The sequence below is a fragment of the Lactuca serriola genome, chromosome 1, assembly GCF_051521515.1.
Source record: "Lactuca serriola cultivar US96UC23 chromosome 1, Lser_US96UC23_V15, whole genome shotgun sequence".
NCBI lineage: Eukaryota > Viridiplantae > Streptophyta > Magnoliopsida > Asterales > Asteraceae > Lactuca > Lactuca serriola.
The window spans coordinates 95,116,699-95,141,353 of NC_136408.1; the positions used below are offsets into that span (position 1 = coordinate 95,116,699).

The following is a 24,655-nucleotide window of genomic DNA, read 5'->3' on the forward strand; positions in this document are numbered from 1 at the left end:
GCATACCTCATGTAAATGGATTGAATGATGTTGCTCTCCTTTCTTATGTTGCAATTTGTAAACTCTTGTTTTTGTCCTCGTGCCTCTGGTTAGTTTCTTGCTAGTCACGTGGTCTTTTTATATATTATTCGCCGTTTTCAAAAAATTAAGATAATAGAATAAATAAAATAACTAAATAAGCAATTATATTTTACAATTAATTATATCTGAACTGATCTTTAGAAACATAATTTATACATAGTTTTTAACTGTATACTATACATATGTTTTTTTAATTATAATAAATAAACTTGTGTACAAAAATAAAAATAAAAAGATATCTGGTAAAAACTTATTAAAACCCTAATAAAGTGATAGACTTTTTAATATCTTTCAGTAAAAGAAATATTATAGCTCAACTAAAATCATGAAAAGTTTTTGAAAATGTCATTAAGAGTTGCATAAACAAAACCTGTCATACTGTAATTTTTATTTAAAGAATAGAAATTAACAAAATAAAAAAGAATCATATTCTCCACTGATTTCATCATCATATATATATAAAACCTTACATAAACATTCTTTTCCTCTAATTCCCCGGTGTATAAATAAATAATTAAAATAAATGAAACTCAAACACATTACAAAACAACTATAATACTTAATACTAATAATAAAAAATGTAGATAATTACATCCCGTCTATAATTTAATTTTCAGGACACAAATTCATGACTTTTTAACGAGTCAAATCATTTTAATTCAAGGATACCGAGAAGAATGCGCAAATCCCCACAACTACACAAAAACAAAACAGTTAATGTCATAAACAAGTAACGAACTTTCTTTTTTTTTTTTTTTTTTTTTTTTACAAAACAAACGAAATCCAAAATTAATTACCTCAACATTTTTTAAAGCAAATGCTTCATCATGAGCCAAACATTGATTTCCAAATGTATCACTACTTCCACTTGTTCCATGTAACCTTGTTTTTACATAATTAGGACAAAAAATAAATAAATAATTAATTATATTATTTTCATCAATAGGAAATTTGTAGAAAAGACAATATTAGTATAAATTTAAAAAAAAAAAAAAAAAAAAGAACTTACAAATCTTCATCCAAGCATAATGCAAAATTCCCACCTCCTCCAATTGCTAGCATGTCGTTTAGACACATGTAAAAGTACCGGTTTGCCCCTTTTCAAAACAAAAAATATACAAGGGCAAAATGGTCACTTTAATTAAAAACTAATAACTGAGTAGTTAGATTTAACGACCAACAGACCATATTAGCAACAAAATGAAACCATGAGTACGCATTTGTAACAAAAACTGTTTTGAGTATACCACAGGGACCAAACTTGTAATTTACTCTATATATCTATAATGAAAATTTTAAAATAATCTTTTTTATTTTTTTATATATTTTAATGACCAAGTGAAAGAATAAATAAAATAAAATAAAATGCTTACCAGTTGGTCTAAACAGCCTTGGTGCACCATATAATGTTGTGAAAACAAAAGTTTCATATGTCCCCTGTCACCACAATTACCATTCAATGTTTTTAAAAAATGAAATCAATTATAACAAAAAAATTAAATAATAAATAATTATATGAAGCTGCTTTGCTTTAACTTACTTGATATTTCCTCTTGGAAGTAGGTGTCAAAGGACAATTTAGCAGCCCACCAAATATAGCACCTTTAGGATCTCCAGTTATCTGCATACACACAAACATACTGTGTTTGACATGCATTGGACAGAGAAAAACTGATATCACTGATACAAAAGTTACACTTTTTTGGTGTGACAGGGACAGTGACAGTGACAGTGACAGTGACAGATGACATTAGGACAAAAGTTACTTTTTTGCCTTAGACATGAAAAGACGTGGATGCCCTCATCATTGAAAACAGCCCTTTAAAGTTACAGTTTTTTGTCAGATCCAAAAAGGTGGGACATGGATTCGGTTTCGGTCTTGATCTCTCATATGTGGGAAAAGACGTTAATGCCCTTAAGCTTACCAGCAAACAAGGGCCAGAAAGATCAGAGCTTTTCCGAATAAGTGTGCGAAGTGATATGCCATGTCTCAGGGTACTGCCCTTAATTGGAAACAAAAAGTGAATACAAATTTAAAAAGAATTAAAAAAAGGAAATATTTTTAAAGATTAAGAGGATATTATTACCTATACAACATGACCCATCTGCGGCCTTTGACTAAATTAGGAAGAGAAGACTGAAAGAATTGGTATAAATCTTGATTAATAAAAAATGAATCAAGGGAAAAGTCAATGATAGCTTTCATTGGAGTATTTGGTTCAGTTGCATCTTCAAATTCAGAGCTGCTGCTGCTGCTCCTTGAAGATCCTTGGTCTCCATTTTCTTCAACTCTACCATTTGATGTTATTACTTCCTTGTTTTCGGTTTTTATGTGTTGACTTTGTTGACCACTTTGTTCGCGAGGATTGAATTCATCTTCATCTTCTTCTTCATCCTCATCGTAGGGATCTAAGGGTATGTGTTGCCATGAAATATCTTTGCTTTTCCATCTTGTTGGAAGTGACTGAATTGGCCTTAGGTTATTTCCATGGTTGTTTGAAGGGGAATCACTTGAGGGACGCATGAATGTAAGAACAGATGAGAAGTAATTCCCATCTTTTGAGTGTGATCTGGCCTACATATTAATAATCCCATGTTATAAATATGGCAGATGGATTGTATTGAAACAAGAACTAAGAAAATATAAAACAACTATCATCAATAGGTAGTCAAGTAACCATTTAGAACTTAAATATTTGAGACTCTAATCAAGTAATATGAATGTTTAAACAGAATCTGTAATGGTTCGTTTAGATGATTAAAAATATAGTTATAGTAGATTATGCATGTTAAGTTAAAATTCGATTGATAAGCAGATGTTGAAAAAAGTTCACTGATCACATTTATCATTGAAAATCTAACACTTCATCACAGATCTCCCCTCAATTTCAATCGCGTGAAACACAAAACCTCAAATTGATAATCTGTTCTTCTTGTCTGTATAAAGTGATTCAAGATCTCAAATTGACAATCTCTGTTATTGGACATTCACTTTCCCAAATAACAATAACAATGACATCATTAGCTAACAACAGTTGAACAAACTCACCAATTTCTAAACCAAATCGATCTGCTTTATAAACCTAACACCAGGTTCACAGAATTTAAAAAACGAATAGGAAGATCATCCATCTCCTATGCCATAAAATCAATTAAATAAATAAATAAATAAAAGTCGATACGGATTACAGCTTTCTAGTACCAAAATCGGAATCCAAACAATGCACACATTTATGTAGCGTGAGGATATGATACGAATAAGAAACAAGGTACCGTATGAGGTTGAGGAGAATCAATGGAAGGTGATGAAGGTGAAGATGGAGAATCAGAGAAAAGATTTGTCAGCTTGTCTGTAACTCTGTCTTTCCATGAATGCATTGCGGAAGAGAGGGGGAAGAGAGAGAGAGAGAGACAGAGAGACAGAGATAGATGTGATTATGATTATGATTATGATTGTTAATGGAGATTTTGAAACCCTAGAAACGGAGAGAATGTAGGTGGCGATGATTCAGGGTGAAAAGGGAAGAATTGTGTTTCGTCGGTGAACAGCAAAAGGAGACCAGAGGCATGCCAGCTGTCAATTAAAAAAATAAAAAGAAAATGGAAAAGCGATATTTTGGTCATTCTTTTTTCTCAAGCTGAGTTTACTTGTACGCCAAGGTACTTATTGCAATGCACTCCATGTGTACGGTGGTGGAGTGGTCACCGACTCACCGGCATCCCTCCATTCTTCTAGATTGGTCCATTTGGTTATATTTTTTTATGGTTGGTCCTTTCAAACATTAAATCTGATTTTTAAGATAGATTTTAACAAATCTTTTGGCGTTTTTTGAATTTGGTTATGGAGCAAATGAATTTTAGAGGGTGGATTAAAGGTTGTCTTTCATGTGGAAGAGCTTTTATTTTGGTGAATGATTCCGCTTCGAGAGAACTTGCGATCCAAAGAGGTGTGAGGCAAGGGGATCCAATCTCCACTTTCCTCTCATTCTTGCCATGGAGGACTTTTAATAGTGCTATGAGTGAAGCTTGTCATCACATTTGTTCCATGGTATTGTTCGTCCTAAAGATGGTCCTGTTCTATCTCATCTTATGTATGCGGATGACATTGTTTTTATTTTTGATTGTTGTGACATGAGCTCAGGCCGCTAGGTCTTCTGTGTTAGATCCGGATTGGAGATATGGAGGCGGTGCTGTCAGTAAGTTTTTCGGCGAGATACCTAAGTTGCCATCACAGTAAAGTCGTTAGCGTTACCCCCAATGATCAAGTTAGACCGGTTAGCAGAGATGAGATAGTTCTCCCTAGCTGTAGAGAACCATCTTGGTGTGTAGGGTGTGTGTGTTTGGCCATGGAGGTTGATCTCCCAAGGTGGGAGATGTCTGAGGGTGAAAGAGGTCCTATGGAAAGGTCCCAAAGGAAACTCCCTCTCTATGGAGGAGATTATGTTTTATTTATGGTGGACAATTAGGTCAAGGGAGAGTTAGGTCAGGCCTTGGGCCATGCTAACTTAGGCCCATCTAGCAAGGAGCTGAGGTAAGCACTCAGGCCCCCGACGAGCACCAAGCGCGGGCGCTAGACAAAGCTGGAAGGCAAGCACTCCCGTAAGTAGACCAATCAGTATAACGACATGGAATTACTGATAACTCTTATTTATAGGTTCATAATAACGATTTACAAATGTTTTAGCAAAAACCGAGAAAAATACGCGTACAGGACTACAAAACCAAAAGCTTATATTCGTCGAACTTCTAAATCTAGTAGAGCCTCGCTAAAATACCAAAAAACTCCAAAAAAAAAGATGGTCATATAGCCGAAAAACCGATCTAGAGAGAAATTGTAACGCCCCGTTCCTGGTACACAATTTCTTAATTTATCAAGCATTTATTTTCAAGCTGCTCGACGAGTTGGTAGCCCTAAATCGTCGAGTATATGCCAGATTAGACGCGGGGTTTAAAAAGTCTACTCGTCGAGTCCAAGCATGGACTCGACGAGTAGGTATGCCAGGAGGAAACCCTATTTTCGGGGTTTTGCACCCTATTTAAACCTCTTAATCTCCCTTTGGGCCTCCCTTATCAACATCCCTGTCCTCCAGAAACCCTAGTTCGTTTGAGAGCCTCCCCCTTGAGTTTTTTGTGTGTTTTGGTGCCATTGAAGGTAGTTGCAAGAGCTTGGAGCTAACAAGCTTGGGGAAAGAGAACAAGATCCAGGAACATACTCATCTTTGGCAGCTTTCTGAGGTAAAAATCTCTTAGCTTGATAAACTATAGCTTAGATCTCCTTGTATGTGGATTCTTGGGTCCTTTTCATGTAGTGTCTCACTGCGTGAGCCATAGATGGTCATATCGTGAGGGCCTGTTGACTGTTGACTTTTGACCAAGTTTGACTTTGGGTCAAACTTGAGGATTTTGGGATATTGGTTGAGATTCTATATGGTTTTGGGTATTAGTGGATTCGTGGGAAGAAGCAGTGCTGAAAAAGGGATTGTATCGCGGTGATCAGAATTCTTGATTCAGGTGAGTCTTCCTCACTATACTTACGGGTCGAAGGCAACATGGCAGGCCCAGTGGATTGAAACTGTTGTTGGATTAGGTGTCTAAGCCCATAACTATAATTGGTATGTACTTGAATTGATAGTAGTACAGTCCTTTTTGGTTGCCCTCAAACCTAGCAACCGGACAAGGAAATTATAAAAGGAGAGATATTAATTTATTATAAGATTAATAAATTAATATAAATGAATTTATTAATATGTTAAAAGATTAATATATTAATAAGAAATCATTTTGTTTAATTAATTGTTAGTCAGAAATTAATTAGAATTAATTTTGGGGGTAAAAGAATTAATTATAAAGTGCAGGGACTAGTTTGCAATTATCTAATAGTTGAGTGGAAGGCTCTAGAACCCCCTTGGATGAGGGTGGACGAAATCTTTAGGGGAAACCCTAATAATTTCGTCCATAGGGGCTTGGATAAGGCCCTTGGGTTTGCTTAGGCCCTAAGCAAAGGATAACTAGGGTTTCCCCTAAACCCTAGATCCCTCAGCTATATAAGGAGCCTCCTGGTTCATATTTTGGTCACTCTTTCTTTTGAAGAAACCCTAAGGGCCGAAATTTTGCATACTCCCTCTTCCCTCTCTCTTCTACTTTCCTTCTTGCTAGTTTGGGTGTGATTCCATTAGAGGCATTACACTTGTGGTGCTAGGATTCCAAGAAGATCAAGATCAAGATCAAGGGAATTATCAATTGTTTGCTATAACAATTGAAAGGTATGTTAATGTTAAACCCTAGTTTGTTAATTTCAAAATTATCCTCTCTCCTCTAGGGTTCTTGTTCTGTAATTCAAAGTTGTATGTTCAATAGTTAAAACATAGATCCAAAGTAGGTTGCATGTGAACTTAGGAATTGTTTTCTAGGTTATTTGTTTTACCTAAAACCCATCAACTGTTACATGATAGCATGTTGTTATGCTGTAAAGATCTATTAGATTGGTATCTTGGTATATATGATTTTGTCATGCTTAGTGATGGGTATATCTGCCTGATTGTCTATTGACTAGTTATATGTTTATCTGCTGCATATGTCGATGTAGTGTGGTTGGGTTGGGACTGTACTGCTTTGTGCTACCAGTCAACAAGCCGGTAATGTTTATATCGATATGTTGTTATGTTATGGTATGTATGGATATGTGTTGGTTATTGGGTTGAGGTGGACTGGCTGGGATTGAAGACCATGAGACCCAGGGTGTCACGGATAGATTGCAGGCCCGAGAGGCATACTACTCAGGCCGTAGGCACAGAGAATGTTGATACATCCCACAAATACGGTCCAAAAATTTCGTTTTAAAATATAAATAAAAACCATAAATGTCATTCAATTTAGAAAACCATGAGTCGTGTATCTTTAAAAAATCATAACAACTGTCAATGTAACAAAACACATGTCAAAACATTAGAGTGAATCCTCCCAGGCTAAAAGTTGTGGTTATGTCATGCAGTCATCCCGAGCTCTTACCTTTACTAGCAGAAGTACCTGAAACCAAAAATGAAAATTATAAGCACGAAGCTTAGTGAGTCTCCATAAACTACCACATACCATACACATAATCACATATAACATACAGCTAGGAGATACGGGCCTCGCCCACACTCGAGGAGATACGAGCCTCCGCCCACACTCAACTAACTATGAGACACGGGCCTCACCTACACTCAACTATCTCAAAGATACGAGCCTCACCCACACTCAACTGGCTAGGAGGTACGAGCCTCGCCCACGCTCCGCTATCCGGGAGACACGGGCCCCCGCCCACACTCCGCTAACTAAACATACATACAAGTATCACGCAGACAACAAGTATAACCATAATCTACCAGTTCATAAACATACTCAAATAATACTAAGATACGGGCCCTGCCCACACTTAACTACTAATCATAAACAAGTCTAAACCCACACTTAGCTACTAAACATAAATAATTCTAAGATACGGGCCCAACCCACACTTAGCTACTCTACACATAAATAATTTTAAGATACGAGCCTAGCCCACACTTAGCTACTCTACACAGGCCGACATTGGTGCATTCGACTCGTTCCTATTGAGGGAAACTCACCTCACACTGTTGAAGTCCCGCGGACAAAACTATAGTTGCTGAATGACAGATTCCCGAACTGTCAACATCAAAATAACACCCAATTAATAATTGGGCTCCAAAACATAACCATAAGTCCATGCTTGAGGAAAAAGACTACTTTACCCCCAACTTAGCTTGATTCAAGCCCAAGGCCCAATTCAAAGGCCCAACAGTCAAACAGTGAATCAAAGCCGAATATATGGCCCAATTTTCCAATTTGGGCTCAAACCTCTATATGGTCTTACCTTAAGGCCCAACCATTTATTCTGGTCCAAACACTTGGCAGTCCACTAGTATAATATCTCATAATCATCAAGGCCCAATTATGACCTATCTATGGCTCAAGTTTCCCAATCGGGACCAAGCATGTCTAATGGGCCTTATCCTAAAGCCTAATCTGATATTTTAGTCCATATATTTGTTATTGGATGGCCCATCAAGAGCCTATTCACTAAAACCCAACAAAAAGGCTCAACTCAAGGCCCACCAAAATTAGGGTTTCTCACATGAAACGACGATTAGGGTTAAGTATTATTACTTAACCCATTAAGGACTTAACCCATTAAGGATTTAATTCATTAAGTCCATCACTCCATTAGGGCATTCATACAATGTAGTTGGACATAAATCAAAAATCCAGTCTATCAGTCCAAACGCGGGTCCCGACAATTCCTAAAATTACATTCCCCAAATTAGGGTTTTCTAAACCCTAATTAGGGTTTCCAACCCAATCACAAGCCAACTAAGTCCAATATTAAGCTATTGGGTCGATTAGGGTTTCACTGGGTCGGGCACCACCCACTACCACCTCGGGCAGTGGTGGTCGGCGGCGGCTCACGACGGCAGGCGGCGGCAGCCACCATTTCCAATGGTGGTGGTGGTTGTTCCAACCCAAAAATTGCATATACAACATCACTATTGGGTTCTGAGCAAAAAACTCAATCCTATGGTGCACATGCAAAACCTAAAGGTTTGGATCCAGGTTTTTCTAATTATACATGCATTAATCATCCAAAGCTTGTAAACCCTATAACTAGCATAAAAAATCGAAAACTACATCTAATAAACAAGTTAGCATGTTACCTTTTATTGTAGCTTGATAACCTTGAGCTTTTGAGAACCTAACACCTCAAATGAGATGCCTCTAAACACCAAAGCAATTGGAGAATATTAGAGAGAGAGGGAAAGACTATTTTCGGCTCTAGGAATCCTTCTAGGGATGTGGTAGCCGAAAATATGATACCAAAGGGTTCAATATATAGGTGAGGAATTAGGGTTTCAGTCAAATACCCAATCCGGTTGCTTAGGCTCTAAGCAACCCATAGGAACATTCAAGAACCCTAACCTTGGACGAAATCCTTATAGGCTTCCATAAAATTTTGTCCACCCCTTATCCAAGAGGTCCTCAGCCCATTATTGCAAATATTACATAATTACAATATTAGTCCCCTTAATTCAATAAACATCTTTTGACCACAAAACTTATTCTAAATTAATTCTTGACCAATGTTAATTAAATAATATGAATTCTATTTTAATATATAATTCATATAATATATTAATAAATCACATTTATCCTCTTTCTCCATTATTCTTCCAGTCAAGTTGCTTTGGTGAAGGCAACCCAAAAGGACCATGCTACAATCGGGTCAAGTACATACCAAATATAGTTATGGGCTTAGACACCTAATCCAACAGTCACACCCATAAATTACACACTCACACACAAAAACACACAAATCCACCCTTCACAGTGGCTTGTGGCGGCAAAAAACGGTGGTAGGGGCGGCAGCCACCATGATTGGTAGCCATGGTGGGTTTTTCTCGGGTTTTCCAGCCAACAACACACCTGCACACCCATGATGTCGACTGGAACACGCACACCCACCCAAAACATACATAACACGTCCATTCTTGTGGTGGTATGCGGTTGTCGGAGGGGGGTATCATCAAACGTAACAGGTGACGGACAGGAGGAACAACAAAAGAACGCGGGAGAGAGAAGAAGGTGGGTTGTAGTGGACTTACCGGGTGTTTCTGGTGGCTCACGACCCACACACGACGAACAATGCTTCGAACTCCATTGGCGGTTCTCCGGTTGCCCACAACATACAGCAGCAAGGCATGAGGTGGTGGTGCTTCGGTGGCGAGGTGGTAGCAAACATGGTGGCGCTCGAATTTGGCTTGCAGGCGTCGTTAAGAAGGCGTCTAAGGACAGTGACAGTTGTATTGAACGCTAGGGTTAGAGTTGTATCACCATAATGAGAGGGGAAAGAAATATGGGGTTAATCCCGTGTCTCATTTCAAACCTTTGTCCATTTTTCCAAATTCAGCCCCTCCTCTCAACATCTTTCACAATTTAAATCCAAAACTTACCAAACAACCCCTGCCCTAAAAAATATTTACAAACAGAATCCAAAATTTACCTTTAGCCCTTGCTTCCAATAATATATTTAACACAAGTCCAAATGATACCATTTAAACCCCAGATTCCTGAATTTATAACAATTTACTCCCATGGCTGACACTAGTAAACTAGTATGGATTTGGAGCTTCAATAAAAAAACAATATGAAATATACTTCTCATCCCAGGGTTCATTTATTTATTTGTTTTATTTAATCTTATATATTTAATTCCCAAAATAGAATGTTACGAACGTCGAGGCGTTCCAGTCATGCTGAAGGCTCTGTAAGCGTCATAGATAGTTTGTAGGCCGGTGCGGCGTTCCAGTCATGATGAAGGTTCTGTGAGCATTTCAGATAGTCTGTAGGCCCAATGAGGCGTAACATTCATGCTACAAAGCGTCAGATAGTCTATAGGCCGGTGCAGCGTTCCATTCAGGCTGACGGCTCTGTATGCATGCTGTTTTATATGTTATTTGATTATGCGTTGGTACTTTGGGGGATCTCAATAAGCTTCATGCTTAAAGTTTTGGTTTATGGTTTCATGTACTTCAGAATACCGTAACAAGGCGAAGGCGTGACCGTACACATCCTTGGTTTTCTGACTGATTGGATCTTGGGAGACTTTGATTTTAAATAATATTTTGCAAATAATGGTTTTGTGAACACCTTTTTTAGTAAATGGTTTGCTTTCAAAAGTTTAAATTTGATGTGGCTTTTGGGTCATTACATTATTCTATTTAGTCGACTAGCCCGAATTTGCGGGCGTTACAACCAATAATCTAAGAAAATTACATCATCCGCATACTGAAGATGCGAAATGACCGGGCCTTGGTGAGAAAGTTGGATGCCTTCGAACATACCTTTTTCTTTTTCCATCTCCATCTCAACATGTAACCCCTCAGTTGCAATGATAAATAAGAACGAATATAATGGGTCTCCCTGTCTAACCCCACGTTCCATACATAATTCCAAGGTCGCCGACCCATTTACAAGAACCAATATCATTGTTGATGACAAGCATCCATGCACCCATCGACGCCATTTTACCCCAAAATCCATTTGTTGAAGGATCGAGTCTAATACTCCCAGCCGAGACAGTCAAAGACTTTCTCAAAGTCGACTTTGAAAGTGAATGCCTTCCGTTTGCATTTCTTTATCCACACAATTACTTCATTAAGGATGAGTGGGCTATCCAGAATAGAGTGATTTTTTATAAAAACAGTCTGAACAAGGCTCACCACCAAATGAATTATCTTCTTTAGCCCCTTTGCTAAAACTTTGGATATAGTTTTATACAAGCAACCGATTAGACTGATGGGCCGAAAATCACCAATTGTAATTAAATCTTGAATCGATAGAATGACGGATTGCCATGGATACCAGTAGACGACTCATGGTCGTGGGTCGAATTTTTTTTGCCTTACGTACACAAGCACCATCATTTTCCTTTTTTACTTACAATCCGAAAGAGTATGGATCAAATTAGATTCAATATTCTTATTCCTTTTATCTCTAATACACGATCTATTTATATAAGAACCACCTAAGTCATATTTCAACATGATATGTTTGTCTTGAATCTCGAAGACATACCCATATACATTAGTGTGATAAAAATCACATACACTCTTTAGTAATTCAGTAATTCATCATATGATTCATATTTGAAGCTAGCTAAATAAAACTCTTCATTTTATACGATAGAACTTGATGAATCCATTCCTATATATTGAATAAATTTTAATACAACGAGACATAGTATTTTAGAATCTAATGTATAAGCCATTTTGTTCATTCAAGAATTATTTTTAACACAATCAAACATTTTGAATCAATAGGTTAACATTCAACTTTAACAAAATGGTTTTAAAAGAATCAGAATCAATATACATCACATATAACTTTAACAAAAATCAGAATCAAACATCATATTTGAGTTTATCATTATGAGGTAGCTAAATTAAGAGTAGTTAAAGAAGCAACCCCGATTGAAGCGTTGCCTAGAAAAGGAGGAAAAAACATTTCTAGTGCGTCATTTGGAATTTCTAACCCATACATAACCCTAGAATGTTTGATATAGTTAGATAACATTTTTAATAAAAATACGATGAAAAATATATATGTATTATTGTATGAGTAAAAAGATTGTAAACTTTTCTAAATTTCACCAACAACCCAAATGTTTTGGTTAAGGAATCCCAATGGTGCACGTGCGCTCCATATATGGTGAATGACGCGCCATTTCCCCAGTATGTGCGACGGCGAAAAAAAGCCAAAAACACGCACACACACATACTCTTACTCCAAAAACCCTTTTGCTTCATTGCCTTGCCTCAACGAAGATTTATCAGGTTTGATTCTCTGCACCAAAACCACCTGTTTCATCGATATTATCTTGCTTGTTAATGGTGGAACCTTAATCGAAGCTATTCGGAATTTTGTTCTCAGGTATCCAGCCGCATTGCAGATCTAGGGTTTTATTAGGGTTTCTGTTCCGATGGCAACGCCGTTTCACTTTCCTCTCACCGCTGCTCAGGTTTGCATCTGTTTTCAGCTCTTCCTGCGTCGTTATGTGCATATGGATAGTTGTTTACTGGGGTTTTGGTGTTTTTAGGTTGGGCATTACTTCGTCGGACATTACTACCAGGTGCTTCAGACGCAACCTGATGTTGTTCATCAGTTTTATAGCGAAAGGAGCACGTTGCTTCGCGTTGATGGTGACGCCAGAGTTACCGGGACTTCAATGCTGGTGAAATTTCGACTCCCATATCTACTTGAGCTCCTATTTTGTGGATACTCTATTTTCACTACAGAAGTCAGAACCACTACAATAATCAGTAGATTCTGGATTTTATATCAATAGAGAGTTTGGTCATTCATATACAGCAACGTTTGAGTTTAATAGTTTTGCCTCTTTCGCTTCTTATTATCTTCTTTACTGATATGCAAATGCAGTAGGATTTTAAGCGTTATTAGATGTTGTATATCAGTTACAGAACAAACCATTGTAAAACGGTGTAATGGCTTGAAGTAAGAGTTTCTTCCTTGGTTTGAATATACTAGGCAACATATATTCCACTTGTTTGTAGATTGAGATTCCATTGGTTATCATATTTATCCTTGGTTTATTGTCGAGTACTAGGTTTGAGGAATCATACATTCCTTGATGGATTGCCTTTGATCTAGATTACAAGTGTCATTTTGTTTCCATAACCAGACATGCCATTTTGTTTTCATAATTGTCTTTGCACCATTTACCTTTCATTTTCACACTAATTACTTTTCTGTGATCAATATCATGTTTGTGGCTCTTATGTTTCTTTCACATTTATTGCAGGAAATCCATTCTATTGTCATGTCCCTCAACTACACTGGAGTTGAAATCAAAACATTACACTCCCTTGAATCTTGGGACAATGGTGTCCTTGTATTGGCATCAGGCTCAGTGCATCAAAAAGATTTCAATAGCAGGACATTTGTTCAGACATTTTTCCTTGCACCTCAAGAGAAAGGCTTCTTTGTACTCAACGATATCTTTCACTACATTGATGATCAACCAATTCATCATCATCACCCTGTTGCCTATTTGTCTCAAAACAATCTTCTTTCCAAATTGAATGCCCCAACTGCTCTTCAAGAACAAGGTACTGTATGTCTGTATGACTATCTTATTTTCTTGCATTACCCATGAATCATTAACAACTTAGAAATAAAAAATTCATGTTTTGAATGTGCTTATTCAGCATCAAACTACATGGGAGTTGGTGATATCCAGGGTAGGGATTTTGTAACACCTACTACCACAGCTGTAGAAAATGGTTCTGTGAACAATTACAGTTTCCAAAAACAACAATTGCAAGCTCCTGAGGTTGAAAACAGTCTTGAAGACAACTATCCTGTGAAGTCAAATGGTTCAGTGAATGCACTACAAGACCGTTTGACTTCAGTTGAGGAACCTGTAGGAGAGCCTCAAAAGCATACTTATGCTTCCATTGTATGCAATTCATCTTTAGCTGCTTTAACTAAATACAATTTACCAAATTGCCCTTGTACTGACTTTTTGTCACTTCTGTTCCTTGAAGTTGCAAGTAGCGAAAGGGCAGTCTGCACCACCATCAGCACCAAGAGAGCAGCAACCTGTCACAAAAAGTCCAACACCTTTTGAGTTAAACCATGTGGAGCCCACTTCACAAAGATCTGGGGTTGAAGCTGTGGAGGATTCATCTGGTGTAGAAGATGAAGGTACATAAACTTTCTCTTTTGGACTGAATAAAGTGTCTTGAGTGTGAGTAAATGACCGTTTCGCCCTTGTGCTTAGAAATGTATGTATTAAGTCAAAAAGAAGCACCTCTATATATTGTGTCTCCATTAATTACTTTAATTGATGCAATTGGCTTGTTTCTTTGGTGTTTTTTTTGATGTAGATTCTTTCTTTATTAATTATAATTTTACATCGATTTGTTCTTAGTAGTTGAGTTGAAGTCAGTTTATGTGAAAAACGTGCCAACGAATGCGATTGCTTCTGATATTGAAGAGGAGTTTAAGAAATTTGGTAAGATCAGGCAAGATGGTGTTGCCATAAGAACAAGAAAGGTTAGTTAGGTCATTTTCATATTATAAAATTTAAATAGTATCTCCTGCTTTTTGTGCTTTAAAAAGACACTGAATTTGAGTGAAAACTTATATGGATTCAGGATATTGATGTGTGCTATGCATTTGTTGAGTTTGAAGACATGTCTGGTGTTCACAATGCTATCAAGGTAAAGTATAACTGAAAAGTGAAAAATAACATTTTATTTAATATTTTAATATTTTATATTTTTATCAAGTGATTGCTTACAGAATGATGCCAATTAATTGTTTAGGCATCTACTGTTGAGATTTCTGGGCAGCAGGTTTTCATTGAAGGAAGACGAGCAAATCGAAGCAACAATGCATATCGAGGTGGAAGTATGTGTTTTCTATACCTTCTAAACGGAATTGGAATTCGAGATTCCATTCCATGGATTGAACGGAATTCAGTTCCTTCCAATTTCATGTCTTGGGTGAAAGGAATTCGTTTTCATTATTATTTTATTTTTTTATTATTATTTTTTAATAATAAATTATCAAATACTCAATACATCATTTGCATATATCTTGGGTTGTGGAATCCGATGGAATTGGAATTTGAGATTCCATTCCATGGCTAGTTTGGTAGCCAAAGGAAGGAGTTCAATTCCATTAGATTTCTATAAACTTGATGCTTGATGGATTTCATTATTCTTTTGAGTGGAAGGAATTCAGTAATGCTAAAAGACCAAAATACCCTTTTACACATCTTTTGACAGATTCAATTCCATTCCATCCAAAAACATTCTAACCAAACTATGGAATCATAACGTGTAGGAGGAAGAGGAAGAGGCAGGAGTGGATACCAAATGGACGGTAGAGGACGATTTGGAGGCCGAAACTATGCCCGAATGAATGGTCAAGATCCAAGAAGCAATGGCTACTACCGCCACACTTATTCAAGAAACGGTCACAGCCCTTCCGATTGAAGGACTGAAAAGACCATTATACCCTTTGGAATTCTTTTGGGGTAGTTATGTTTCTTTTTTCTTCTCAAGTTCAGTTATAGCATATTATAGTTATGGAAGTAAGCAAAAGCCAAAAAAAAAGAAGTTATTTAAAATGAGGTCTTTTTGGTTTAGTCTGTGCTGGGGTGTATATGCATCGTGTTACATTTTTGACCTTCTACAGAAATAGTCTTTAAAAATCAAATCATCACATGCTTTTTATGTAGCTTTGGGTCTTTTACAACTCTTTGCATGTTATATCTGTTCATCAAAATAGAAAGAGACAATAGTACAAAAAACATATAGTCACGTCATTCAAGATTCCAACTTCTCATCTTATGACAACATCTTATTCGTGTGTTATTTGATTGTTACTCTTCAATCTTCCATATTTGCTTCCCAAAGAAACTTGGCATATGCAGCAAGAACATCACTGAAAACACAAAATAAAAAAATAATATATAACTTGAAAATAGTCGTATAAATAGAATATGCAAAAAAAAAAAAAAAAAAAAGAAAAGAACCTATTGGATGGAGTTAATTTGACTGATTGTTCAAAGTAAGCATTAGCTTTGTGTTGATCGCGATGAAGCTCCCACACCAATTGTGCGTATTGTGAAACTGCTTCACTGTCATCTGGATTGGCTTGTATTGCACGTGAATAGTACTTTTCCGCCCCTTCAAGGTCTCCTTTTGTCTGTATACATTGAAATGAGATTAAAACTGTTATTGATATCTCTATTGTCAAAATTAACCTTATAGATAAAGTTTGTCCAATAGTATGGAAATTTTATAAACCTGTTGAAGAAAACGGGCGTAGTTTGTAAGTAACAAAGGGTCACAACAACTTTCGTTGACCATTGTCTTGTAATATCTCTCAAGATCATTGACCCCAACACCAAATGTAGTGGCTTCATCCTTCTCTTCATTTTCATCTATTTCCCATAAGAACCTTGCATATGCTGCAAGAACATCACTACAAACAAAAATTTTGAATCAATTGTATGACATTTTAAAGCCTTTTAAGGTGCAATTGTATGACATGTTAGAGTGTCCATTGTTTTTAACCTTAAACAAAACATGACTTGACATGTTGTATTGAATTAAAACCTAACATGGCAACTAGAAAATGACGTGATATGTTGTAGTGGACTAGAATAACAATAATTTATCTTGTTTTTAGCATATAATTTAGGTGACAACCTTTTTTCTTTGCAATTAGGTAATAAACTAACATTTTTTATATTAAATATGTCGCTATGATTTCGATTTTATATATAAAAACTCACGAGTTCTCAGGTGCAGCATGAACAGCGCTCTGAAAATAACCAGAGGCTCTATCTTGATCACGATGAAGCTCCCATATCAACTTAGCGTATTGCATCAGAATCTCACCATCTTTAGGATCCGCCATTGTTGCACGGAAATAGTATTCCTCAGCTCCATTAACATCTCCATTCAACTGTCATGCCAATCTCAAGTTTAAATTCATCAAATTCAGTCGCTTTCTCTCTAATAGTCTAATTCATCCATTAGAAGATAAAATCAGAATGATAATCAGTTTTTTTCACCTGCAAAAAATGAGCATAGTTCTTCAATAAAACAGGGTTTGAAGGATCTTCGTCTAACATCCTCTTATAATTCTCCACAACGTCGCCACTTTCGTCAAATCGTTCGGTGCCATTGATACACACTGGTTCAATCTGTTCTTCGTTTTGCAAAATACCCAATTTCTTAAATCCATTCAATGGATCGTTTTCATGATTCTCAACGCTGAATCCCATATTTTCTGCGAAACTGAACTCATCACTGCCGACTTTAACCTTTAATTCCCCTTTCCTATTGTCAAGCAACATATCTTCATCGGCGTACACAGAGAGAGAGGGCTCTGTATGCAACATTATAAGATCCAATTGATATGGACAAAAGCCAAATCTATCAAATTGAGATTAAAGGGTTCGAAATTGAGTGTTGTTGGGGTTACTTCGATTGATGAATTCAGAATTATCAGGAATTTCGATTTCAGGGTCGGCGGCGGCGGTGGCGGTGGAAGGTTATCAGTGAATTCTTGTATTTATTATTGAATTGCGGCGGTGTGAATGAAATCTATGATGGAGAAAAGGGTGTGGTGAACAATTGGTGTTCATAGTAATTTTATAAAATTTATTATATTTCCGAGAAATAAAGAAGTTATGAAGATCCACAAAAAAAGCTACAAAAACCATTTTCTATCTTTAATTTTGGTTTAATTCAAAAAAAAAAATACAAAATGCTAATTTTAATAGATAAAATTTTAAATTCAATTGAATGTATGGGGTGTTTGGCTTAACTTTTCACAGCCAAAAGTCCTTTTTGGAAAAGAAAAAAAAGAAAAAAATGTTTGACAAATTAGTTTTAAAAGCCACTTTTGAAATTTTTACGTAAGAAAAAAAAACTTTTTGGAAAAGTCAAGAAATCCTGGCTTTTTGTAACTTTTTCAAAAAAAACTTTTGAGGTTTGAAAAGCTAAGCCAAACACCCCCATAATATACTTATATGATATGATTTTTATTTACAAGCTCTGTTAATTTTGTTTTATCATTAAATTTTAAAATTCTAATTATGGCAAAGAATTGTGCATTAAATGAGAGAAAACATCAACAAATTGATTCACGTAATCCATGCATTAGTCAGACTTTGACTTCTTTATTTTGACAAGTATGAAGATACCGCCATGGTCACCGGCCTTTGAGATCAAAGACTACCGTTTTTGCATTTTGTTTGGTTAGTATTTATTTATTTATTTATTTTTAATATTAATTTTATGGATTTAGTTGGTGAGGAATATGGTACATTGCTATGATATTTAAGATTAGTAGTCAGGTACCTATATTATAAGGTTTATTAAAAAAAAATATAAATATTCAAATTTAGGAAAATTTTAATTTATAAAGAAAAAATGAAAATATTAAATTATTAAAATAAAACGTTCGATTTGTTATTTTGATTTTTTTCATTTCTCTTTTAAATTTAAATAAACAAACAAATGAAATAATTTGATTAAATTTAGAAACTTAGAAATTAAAAGGAGACTTACATTAATTAAATACATATATTTATTATTATATTTTTTACAATCATTACATTTAAATATTATGTGGAATTTAATAAAATATAAAAAAACATAAATTGACAAGTGAAAGAACAATAAATCAAAAAGTTTTAGAAAATAACATGTATAAAATGTAATGAGAATATGACATTTGGCAAAATAATTTTTATTTATTAGGATAGATTTTGTTAAAACATTATACATGCTAGTTACAATGGGAGTATGAATTTTAAATTTAACTATTAATACTTTACTAAATAAATTTGATAGTAATTTGTTTGACTATCAACAAATGTGATAGATACAAAATAATAATCTTATATACAAAAAACACAGAATATATATATATATATATATATATATATATATATATATATATATATATATATATATATATATATATACTACGATCATAATATTCAAAATTTTGTATAATTATCACATCAACACAATGCAATCGGTACAATATTACCAAAAAAATATATTGGCTACCAAATATATTACCTACCAATTTTTTTTGGTTTGATGGTAACTGGTGTATAAAATCAAATCTTAGATTTAATCGATGAATGAATTAGACTTAACTCATGTTGATCTGGCACGTGTCTCGTTATCATTTAAGCTATCTCTTGTTGATTAGTATCAGCTTCAATCATGTCTTTTGTGAAGCGTCGTCCCATACTTGATCAGTACAATCATGATATTCAAAATTTTATACAATTATCGTACCAAGACAATGCAATCGGTACGATATTACCAACCAAGTATGTTGGCAACTAAATATATTACCTATCAAATTTTTTGGTAACTGATATGTTAAATACAATCTTAAATTTATAACCGATGAGTGAATTAAACTCAACTCGTGTTGATCAGGCACACGTCCGTTATTGTTTAAGCTCTCTCTTGTTGATTGATATCGGCTTCAATCATGTTCTTTGTGAAGCGTCGTCCCATACTTGATCAGTACAATCATGGTATTCAAAATTTTATATGATTATCTTACCAAGACAATGCAATTGGTACGATATTACCAACCAAGTATGTTGGCAACCAAATATATTACCTATCAAATTTTTTGATTTGATTGGTAACTGATATGTTAAATACAATCTTAAATTTATAACCAATGAGTGAATTAAACTCAACTCGTGTTGATCAGGCACACGTCCCGTTATTGTTTAAGCTCTCTCTTGTTGATCAATATCAACTTCAATCCTGCTCCTTGTGAAGCGTCGCCCCATACATATGCAATTGCAAGCTTAAAAATCATACAAGAATCTAAACAATGAAAAGAAGCATCATATGAAGACAAAAACAAAAACAAAAGTTTAAACACAGCAAACAATAAATACAAATTCTTTAATGAAAACTTGATATATAAAATCCAGTCTTAAATTTATAATTGGTTTCACCAAAACTAGGGACTATTACACAAAGCGAAACTAATCAGCACAGAAGTTGGATTTGGTAAGAACGAATTGTCAAACTCTAGGGGAGCGGGCATGATTTAGTTCATAAAATTCGATTATCAGTTAAACTAAAGACAACAAAATAAAAGGGGAATTTAAATAATTAAGAAACAACTTGAAACAAAACAAAGATGGAAAATTGATTCGGAAATAGATCATAAAAGTTCTCTCATCTAGACTCAATTACGTCCTTCAATTTTGGTAGATTTCTATCAATTGCAATGGACACTCTCCTGTTGTTCACTGATTCCTAAGTTAATTTGTTCCCATGGCCCGTTCACAAATCTGAATGATCATAGGGACATTTAACATAATGCTCATGTAAATAACTATCATTAATATCATTCTTTAGTTCATATCAAGCAAATTTAATCGGGTAATTGATCTCAATTGTCACGAAAATCAATTCATGCATATAATGGTCATCTAATGTAATGCCCGTGTTTTCTCGTTAGGCGTTAAGAAGATGATATACTGTAATGGTCAATAACGTGACCTTTATATAATGTAGATAAAGAAAATTATTGAGTATTATGTGTTCAGTGTTTTGATATATATGTAGTATATGTGCTTAAAACGATATAATAAAATAAGAAATAAAATACATGTCTTAAATAGAATAATAATTAGGACGAATAACCTTGATGAAATTCGAAGTAGCCGTGATGAAGATTCCGGGGATATATGGAATGCTCAAATTGGGCGTAGAAAGAAGAAATTATGACCCGTTGAAATTTCGATTTCAACCTGGTACGACATCGAATGTCATAAATAGTGAATCAGAGACAAGTAGAAAACTCTCAAATCTGACTTCATGAGAGGAAGTTATGATTTTTTTGAAGTTTCAGCACAACCATGCGGACACTTAAATCAAATTTGAGACCGGTTGCTTTTTAGCCAAAACAATCTACATGAGAATCGAAGATCTCATTAATAGGAGTCCGTCGATATAAAGACAGCCAGGAACGGACATCAGACAAGAGAGTTATGAATTTTTAACGGACTTTAACAGTCTAAGCCTATTAAAAATATAAATTCAAAAATAAAGTCAAAATTAGCCGAAAGATTCTAAATGAAAGTTTTATATCTCGTCGATAGCTACGCGCAGATATAAATCCCGTCGAAAACGAAGCTCGTATGAAGAATATATGAATTTTTGAAGAAAATATGATTCTTCGCGCGCAGCCATGTTGTAACATCCCGTTTTAAATAGAATATTTAAAATAATAAGCCCGGGACCCCAAGTAGTAATTTTCTTATTATTTTAGATTATTATAGCCCAAAACAAATAATAATTACTGGGATGTCAGCTTCGGGGGTTAAAGTGTAATTAAGAGACTTATTTTGAAAAGGTTTTGGTTGGAGGAGGGGCTATTTGGAATCATTTGGACCTAATATAAAATAAATTATGGAAGCGAGGGTTAAAAAGTAAATATCAGAATTATTTTGTAAGGATTTTAGAAGGCAGGGTAGGAATGGTAATTTCTGGATGGAATTTGAAGGATGAAGGACAAGGAGGGACCATTTACGACATTATGAGAATTAGTTTAAGGGTTCGGGTATTTAACCCTTCATTTCCATCACCCTCAAAACCCTAAAACTAAATGATGCAGTCGTCATTTCTCCTTATGCCTCACTTCATCTCCTTTCGGCCGCCACCCTCCCAATGACCACCTCTGGCTGTTGCCGCCTTGCCAAACTCGAGCACCACCATCATAACTTGCTGTCGGGCGTCGTGAACGGAGAGGGAGAACCACAGAAGACTGTTAGAGCCGTGAACACCGACGTCGGATGCCGCAACTACCAATTCAGCCGACGTCTCGATCGTTGTAGTGATCCATCAACAAATCGTCGTTGGGAGTTGTTTCCTTTCCAACTTCGAGAACTAGCGACGCCTTGTTCTGCCGTGGCTTCCGTTTCCGGTGGGAGTCGCCTACCTTTCTTCGCCATTGTTTCGTTGCGTTCAGCCTCAAACCACTGTGGAATCGTGGTTGGGTTGTGGTGTTATGTCGACTGGAGAGCGTGAAGAACCACCATGGCCGCCGACCATGGTGGCTACCACAGATGACGAAGTTGTTATCACCCATGACCGCCGCTGCTGTCATTTTCTTGTACTACTGCCTTCGCCACCCAATTCAGTGGGTGTTGGGTTTACTTTCCGGGCAATAGGGGCGTGTGTGCGTGTAATGGGTGTGTGTTTCAGCGTGTCTCACAAGCTTGGATGTCTAGGGTTGTTGCTGCCTGTAATGCCCCGTTCCTAAAAGTACTTATTTGTGAGTCCCCAGGATTTAAGAGGAAGGGTATTTTGGTCCTTTTGTGGGAAAAGTGGAAAAAGAGGACCAAATATGAAAGTTGGGACACGCCGAGTACGCCCAGCGTAGGCTGGGTTACGCCCAACGTAAGTGTATAAATGGACGCGGGTGCAGGGTCGAGTACGCCCAACATACTAGAGGTACGCCCAGCGTACTCTCAGAGTTCTAAAACCCTAAAATTAGGGTCAACCACTATATAAGGAACATGTTGGTTCATACCCTAGCCTCCATAAGCACTCTCTTGACCTCAGAAACCCTTGATAGCCGTTCCACCTCGATTGTTGGGTGTATTTGGCCTTGGAAAGCTTATTTTGGCAAATGAGAGGCTAGAAGAAGAAAGAGGAAGTTTTCAAAGAAGGAGTTGAGTGGCTGGAGCTTATAGATCTGGAAAGATATCATCCTTTGGAGCTTATCTGAGGTATAAAGCTTCTTGCTTGACATTTATATTGCATAGATCTAAGTGTTGTGAAGTTTTGACATCATTCTTGTCCCAAAAGTCCTCATCTTGATGCATATTTTGAGTTGGTCGATATTATCTATCCTTTCAGACCTTTGGAGAGGTCTTGAGTGAGAAAAATGAGGTCCCAAGGGCTGTGGTTGTTCCATGTGTGAGATAAGTAGGTCTTAATGGATTAAGACCTTGGATTAATAGCTTTATGGACGTCCCAAGTGATAAAGTTTGAGACTTTATGAATCTTAGGCATATTTGGCCTAAGGATCTGAAGTTTGGTCTTAAGAGCTTAAGCCATTAAGAAGTTATGTGGACTTAATGAGCAGCGAAGTTACGCCCCGCGTAGCAGAGGGGTACGCCCCGCGTAACGGGTCAGTGCCTCGATCCCCAATCGCGAATCAGCATGTATGCCCAGCGTACCAAGGAGGGTACGCCCAGCGTACTCCCTCTGTTGGGTTTTCATGTTGGGCCTTAGGGTTTGGGCTGTTATTGGGCTGCTGGATTTTGGGCCGTGACTGGACATTATGGATGGAGTATTGTGGACCCATTAGTTGTTATGGACCATGGTTCTAGGCCCATTTGGTGAGGTGGGCCCAATTTAGTAAATTGGGCCAATAGTGGGTTTTGCTTCGGACTTTTGGACTTTGGGTCATTAGTGGGCTTGAGAGCTTATCCAGTGTTGGGCCGGAATGAGTTAAGGGTAAATTGGCCAATTTACCCTTGGAAGGGTATTGTGCTTAGCGTAATGATTATCTGTGCTATGATGGCTAGTTCGGGATTTTCGGTGAGGCGGTGATTCGGGAATCTGCTTCTTCAGTTCAGAGTTTCGGCAGTGCGAGGTGAGTTATCCTCACTATATCAACAGGGTCTAAGCCACCAAGGTCGGCCCTTTATCGGATTGAGATCCAGGTATTTGTTGTTATGTTATTGCTTTGATATGTTTGCATCCTGGTAGCTAGGATGGTATATGTTAGAGACCTGGTTAAGGTCGGTATCCTGTTATGTAAAGTGATGCTATGTTAGTGACCGGTTAGGTCGGTATCCTGGTTAGGATAATGATATGTTATGTGATCTGCTAGATCGACTTGTGGAATGTGAATTGTTATATGATTGTATGTTTATGTGCACATGGTTATTGGACTGGGGTTGGGTTGAGGCGGGTCCTGCTTTGTGCTGTAGGCCAAGATACCCAGGGCGGACCGGTTGTCCCGAAGACCCAGCGAGCGGTCCGGATAGGCTGTAGGCCCCAAGAGGGCGGACCAGACGTGCCGAGGCTCGGAGAGTGGACCAGGCCGATTGAAGGCCCGGTGCGGGCGGACCAGTCATATTGTAGACTCAGAGAGTGGACCAGGTGGATTGAAGGCCCGGTGTGGACGGACCAATCACACTGCAGACTCGATGTATATGGCTAGACTCGTAGGGTGGACCAGGTGGACTGTTGGCCGGTGCGGCAGACCAGTCACACAGTAGACCCAAAGTGCATGGCTGTTCTGTGATCAGATATGATATGGCATGTTATGCGTGTATGGTATATGTGGTTGGTATTTTGGGGGTATCTCACTAAGCTTTCGGGCTTACAATTGTGGTTTAATGTTTTTCAGGTTCTTCAGGAGACCGTGGCAAGGCAAAGGCGTGATCGTACCGCTCCTCATG

The 24,655-nt window shown here is 36.8% G+C and overlaps 3 protein-coding genes across 5 annotated transcripts; 1 reads left to right on the plus strand and 2 right to left on the minus strand.

Moving 5' to 3' along the window:
• Nucleotides 1-495: 495 nt before the first annotated feature.
• On the minus strand, nt 496-3,638 carry LOC145095501 (uncharacterized). Of its 2 annotated transcripts, none has more exons than XM_079033367.1 (8): nt 3,355-3,638; nt 2,169-2,656; nt 2,007-2,079; nt 1,622-1,702; nt 1,455-1,518; nt 1,091-1,178; nt 879-963; nt 496-776 (listed from the first exon to the last, which is right to left on the minus strand). In XM_079033367.1, exons 1-8 carry the CDS (start codon nt 3,457-3,459, stop codon nt 741-743), a joined length of 1,020 nt encoding a protein of 339 aa, XP_078889493.1. In that variant the 5' UTR covers nt 3,460-3,638; the 3' UTR covers nt 496-740. The 2 variants fall into 2 exon arrangements, with proteins under 2 accessions (XP_078889493.1, XP_078889497.1); XM_079033371.1 differs by lacking the exon at nt 3,355-3,638 and adding an exon at nt 3,131-3,216.
• Nucleotides 3,639-12,315: 8,677 nt separating this feature from the next.
• On the plus strand, nt 12,316-15,903 carry LOC145095514 (nuclear transport factor 2-like). 2 transcript variants are annotated; one of them, XM_079033376.1, is made up of 10 exons: nt 12,316-12,470; nt 12,568-12,655; nt 12,734-12,868; nt 13,457-13,763; nt 13,863-14,113; nt 14,202-14,361; nt 14,588-14,712; nt 14,814-14,879; nt 14,985-15,069; nt 15,508-15,903. In XM_079033376.1, exons 2-10 carry the CDS (start codon nt 12,617-12,619, stop codon nt 15,657-15,659), a joined length of 1,320 nt encoding a protein of 439 aa, XP_078889502.1. In that variant the 5' UTR covers nt 12,316-12,470; nt 12,568-12,616; the 3' UTR covers nt 15,660-15,903. The 2 variants fall into 2 exon arrangements, with proteins under 2 accessions (XP_078889502.1, XP_078889508.1); XM_079033382.1 differs by having other exon boundaries at nt 14,591-14,712.
• Nucleotides 15,870-17,843, minus strand: TPR4 (Tetratricopeptide repeat (TPR)-like superfamily protein). The gene is made up of 5 exons (XM_079033385.1): nt 17,249-17,843; nt 16,967-17,139; nt 16,476-16,653; nt 16,202-16,374; nt 15,870-16,110 (listed from the first exon to the last, which is right to left on the minus strand). The coding sequence occupies exons 1-5, from the start codon at nt 17,576-17,578 to the stop codon at nt 16,056-16,058; spliced, it is 909 nt and encodes a 302-aa protein (XP_078889511.1). The 5' UTR covers nt 17,579-17,843; the 3' UTR covers nt 15,870-16,055.
• Between the last annotated feature and the right edge of the window lie 6,812 nt (nt 17,844-24,655).

Excerpts from the sequence above, each read along its gene's own strand:
- LOC145095501 (XM_079033367.1), bottom strand. The coding sequence starts at position 3,459 with ATGCATTCATGGAAAGACAGAGTTACAGACAAGCTGACAAATCTTTTC. Across the intron at positions 1,179-1,454 it reads AAGGCTGTTTAGACCAACTG|GGGCAAACCGGTACTTTTAC; the intron begins GTAAGCATTTTA and ends TGTTTTGAAAAG. Across the intron at positions 777-878 it reads TTGCTTTAAAAAATGTTGAG|TTGTGGGGATTTGCGCATTC; the intron begins GTAATTAATTTT and ends GTTTTTGTGTAG.
- TPR4 (XM_079033385.1), bottom strand. The coding sequence starts at position 17,578 with ATGTTGCATACAGAGCCCTCTCTCTCTGTGTACGCCGATGAAGATATG. Across the intron at positions 17,140-17,248 it reads ACTATGCTCATTTTTTGCAG|TTGAATGGAGATGTTAATGG; the intron begins GTGAAAAAAACT and ends TTGGCATGACAG. Across the intron at positions 16,375-16,475 it reads ACGCCCGTTTTCTTCAACAG|ACAAAAGGAGACCTTGAAGG; the intron begins GTTTATAAAATT and ends CAATGTATACAG.
- LOC145095514 (XM_079033376.1), top strand. The coding sequence starts at position 12,617 with ATGGCAACGCCGTTTCACTTTCCTCTCACCGCTGCTCAG. Across the intron at positions 13,764-13,862 it reads AACTGCTCTTCAAGAACAAG|CATCAAACTACATGGGAGTT; the intron begins GTACTGTATGTC and ends GTGCTTATTCAG. Across the intron at positions 14,713-14,813 it reads TTGCCATAAGAACAAGAAAG|GATATTGATGTGTGCTATGC; the intron begins GTTAGTTAGGTC and ends ATATGGATTCAG.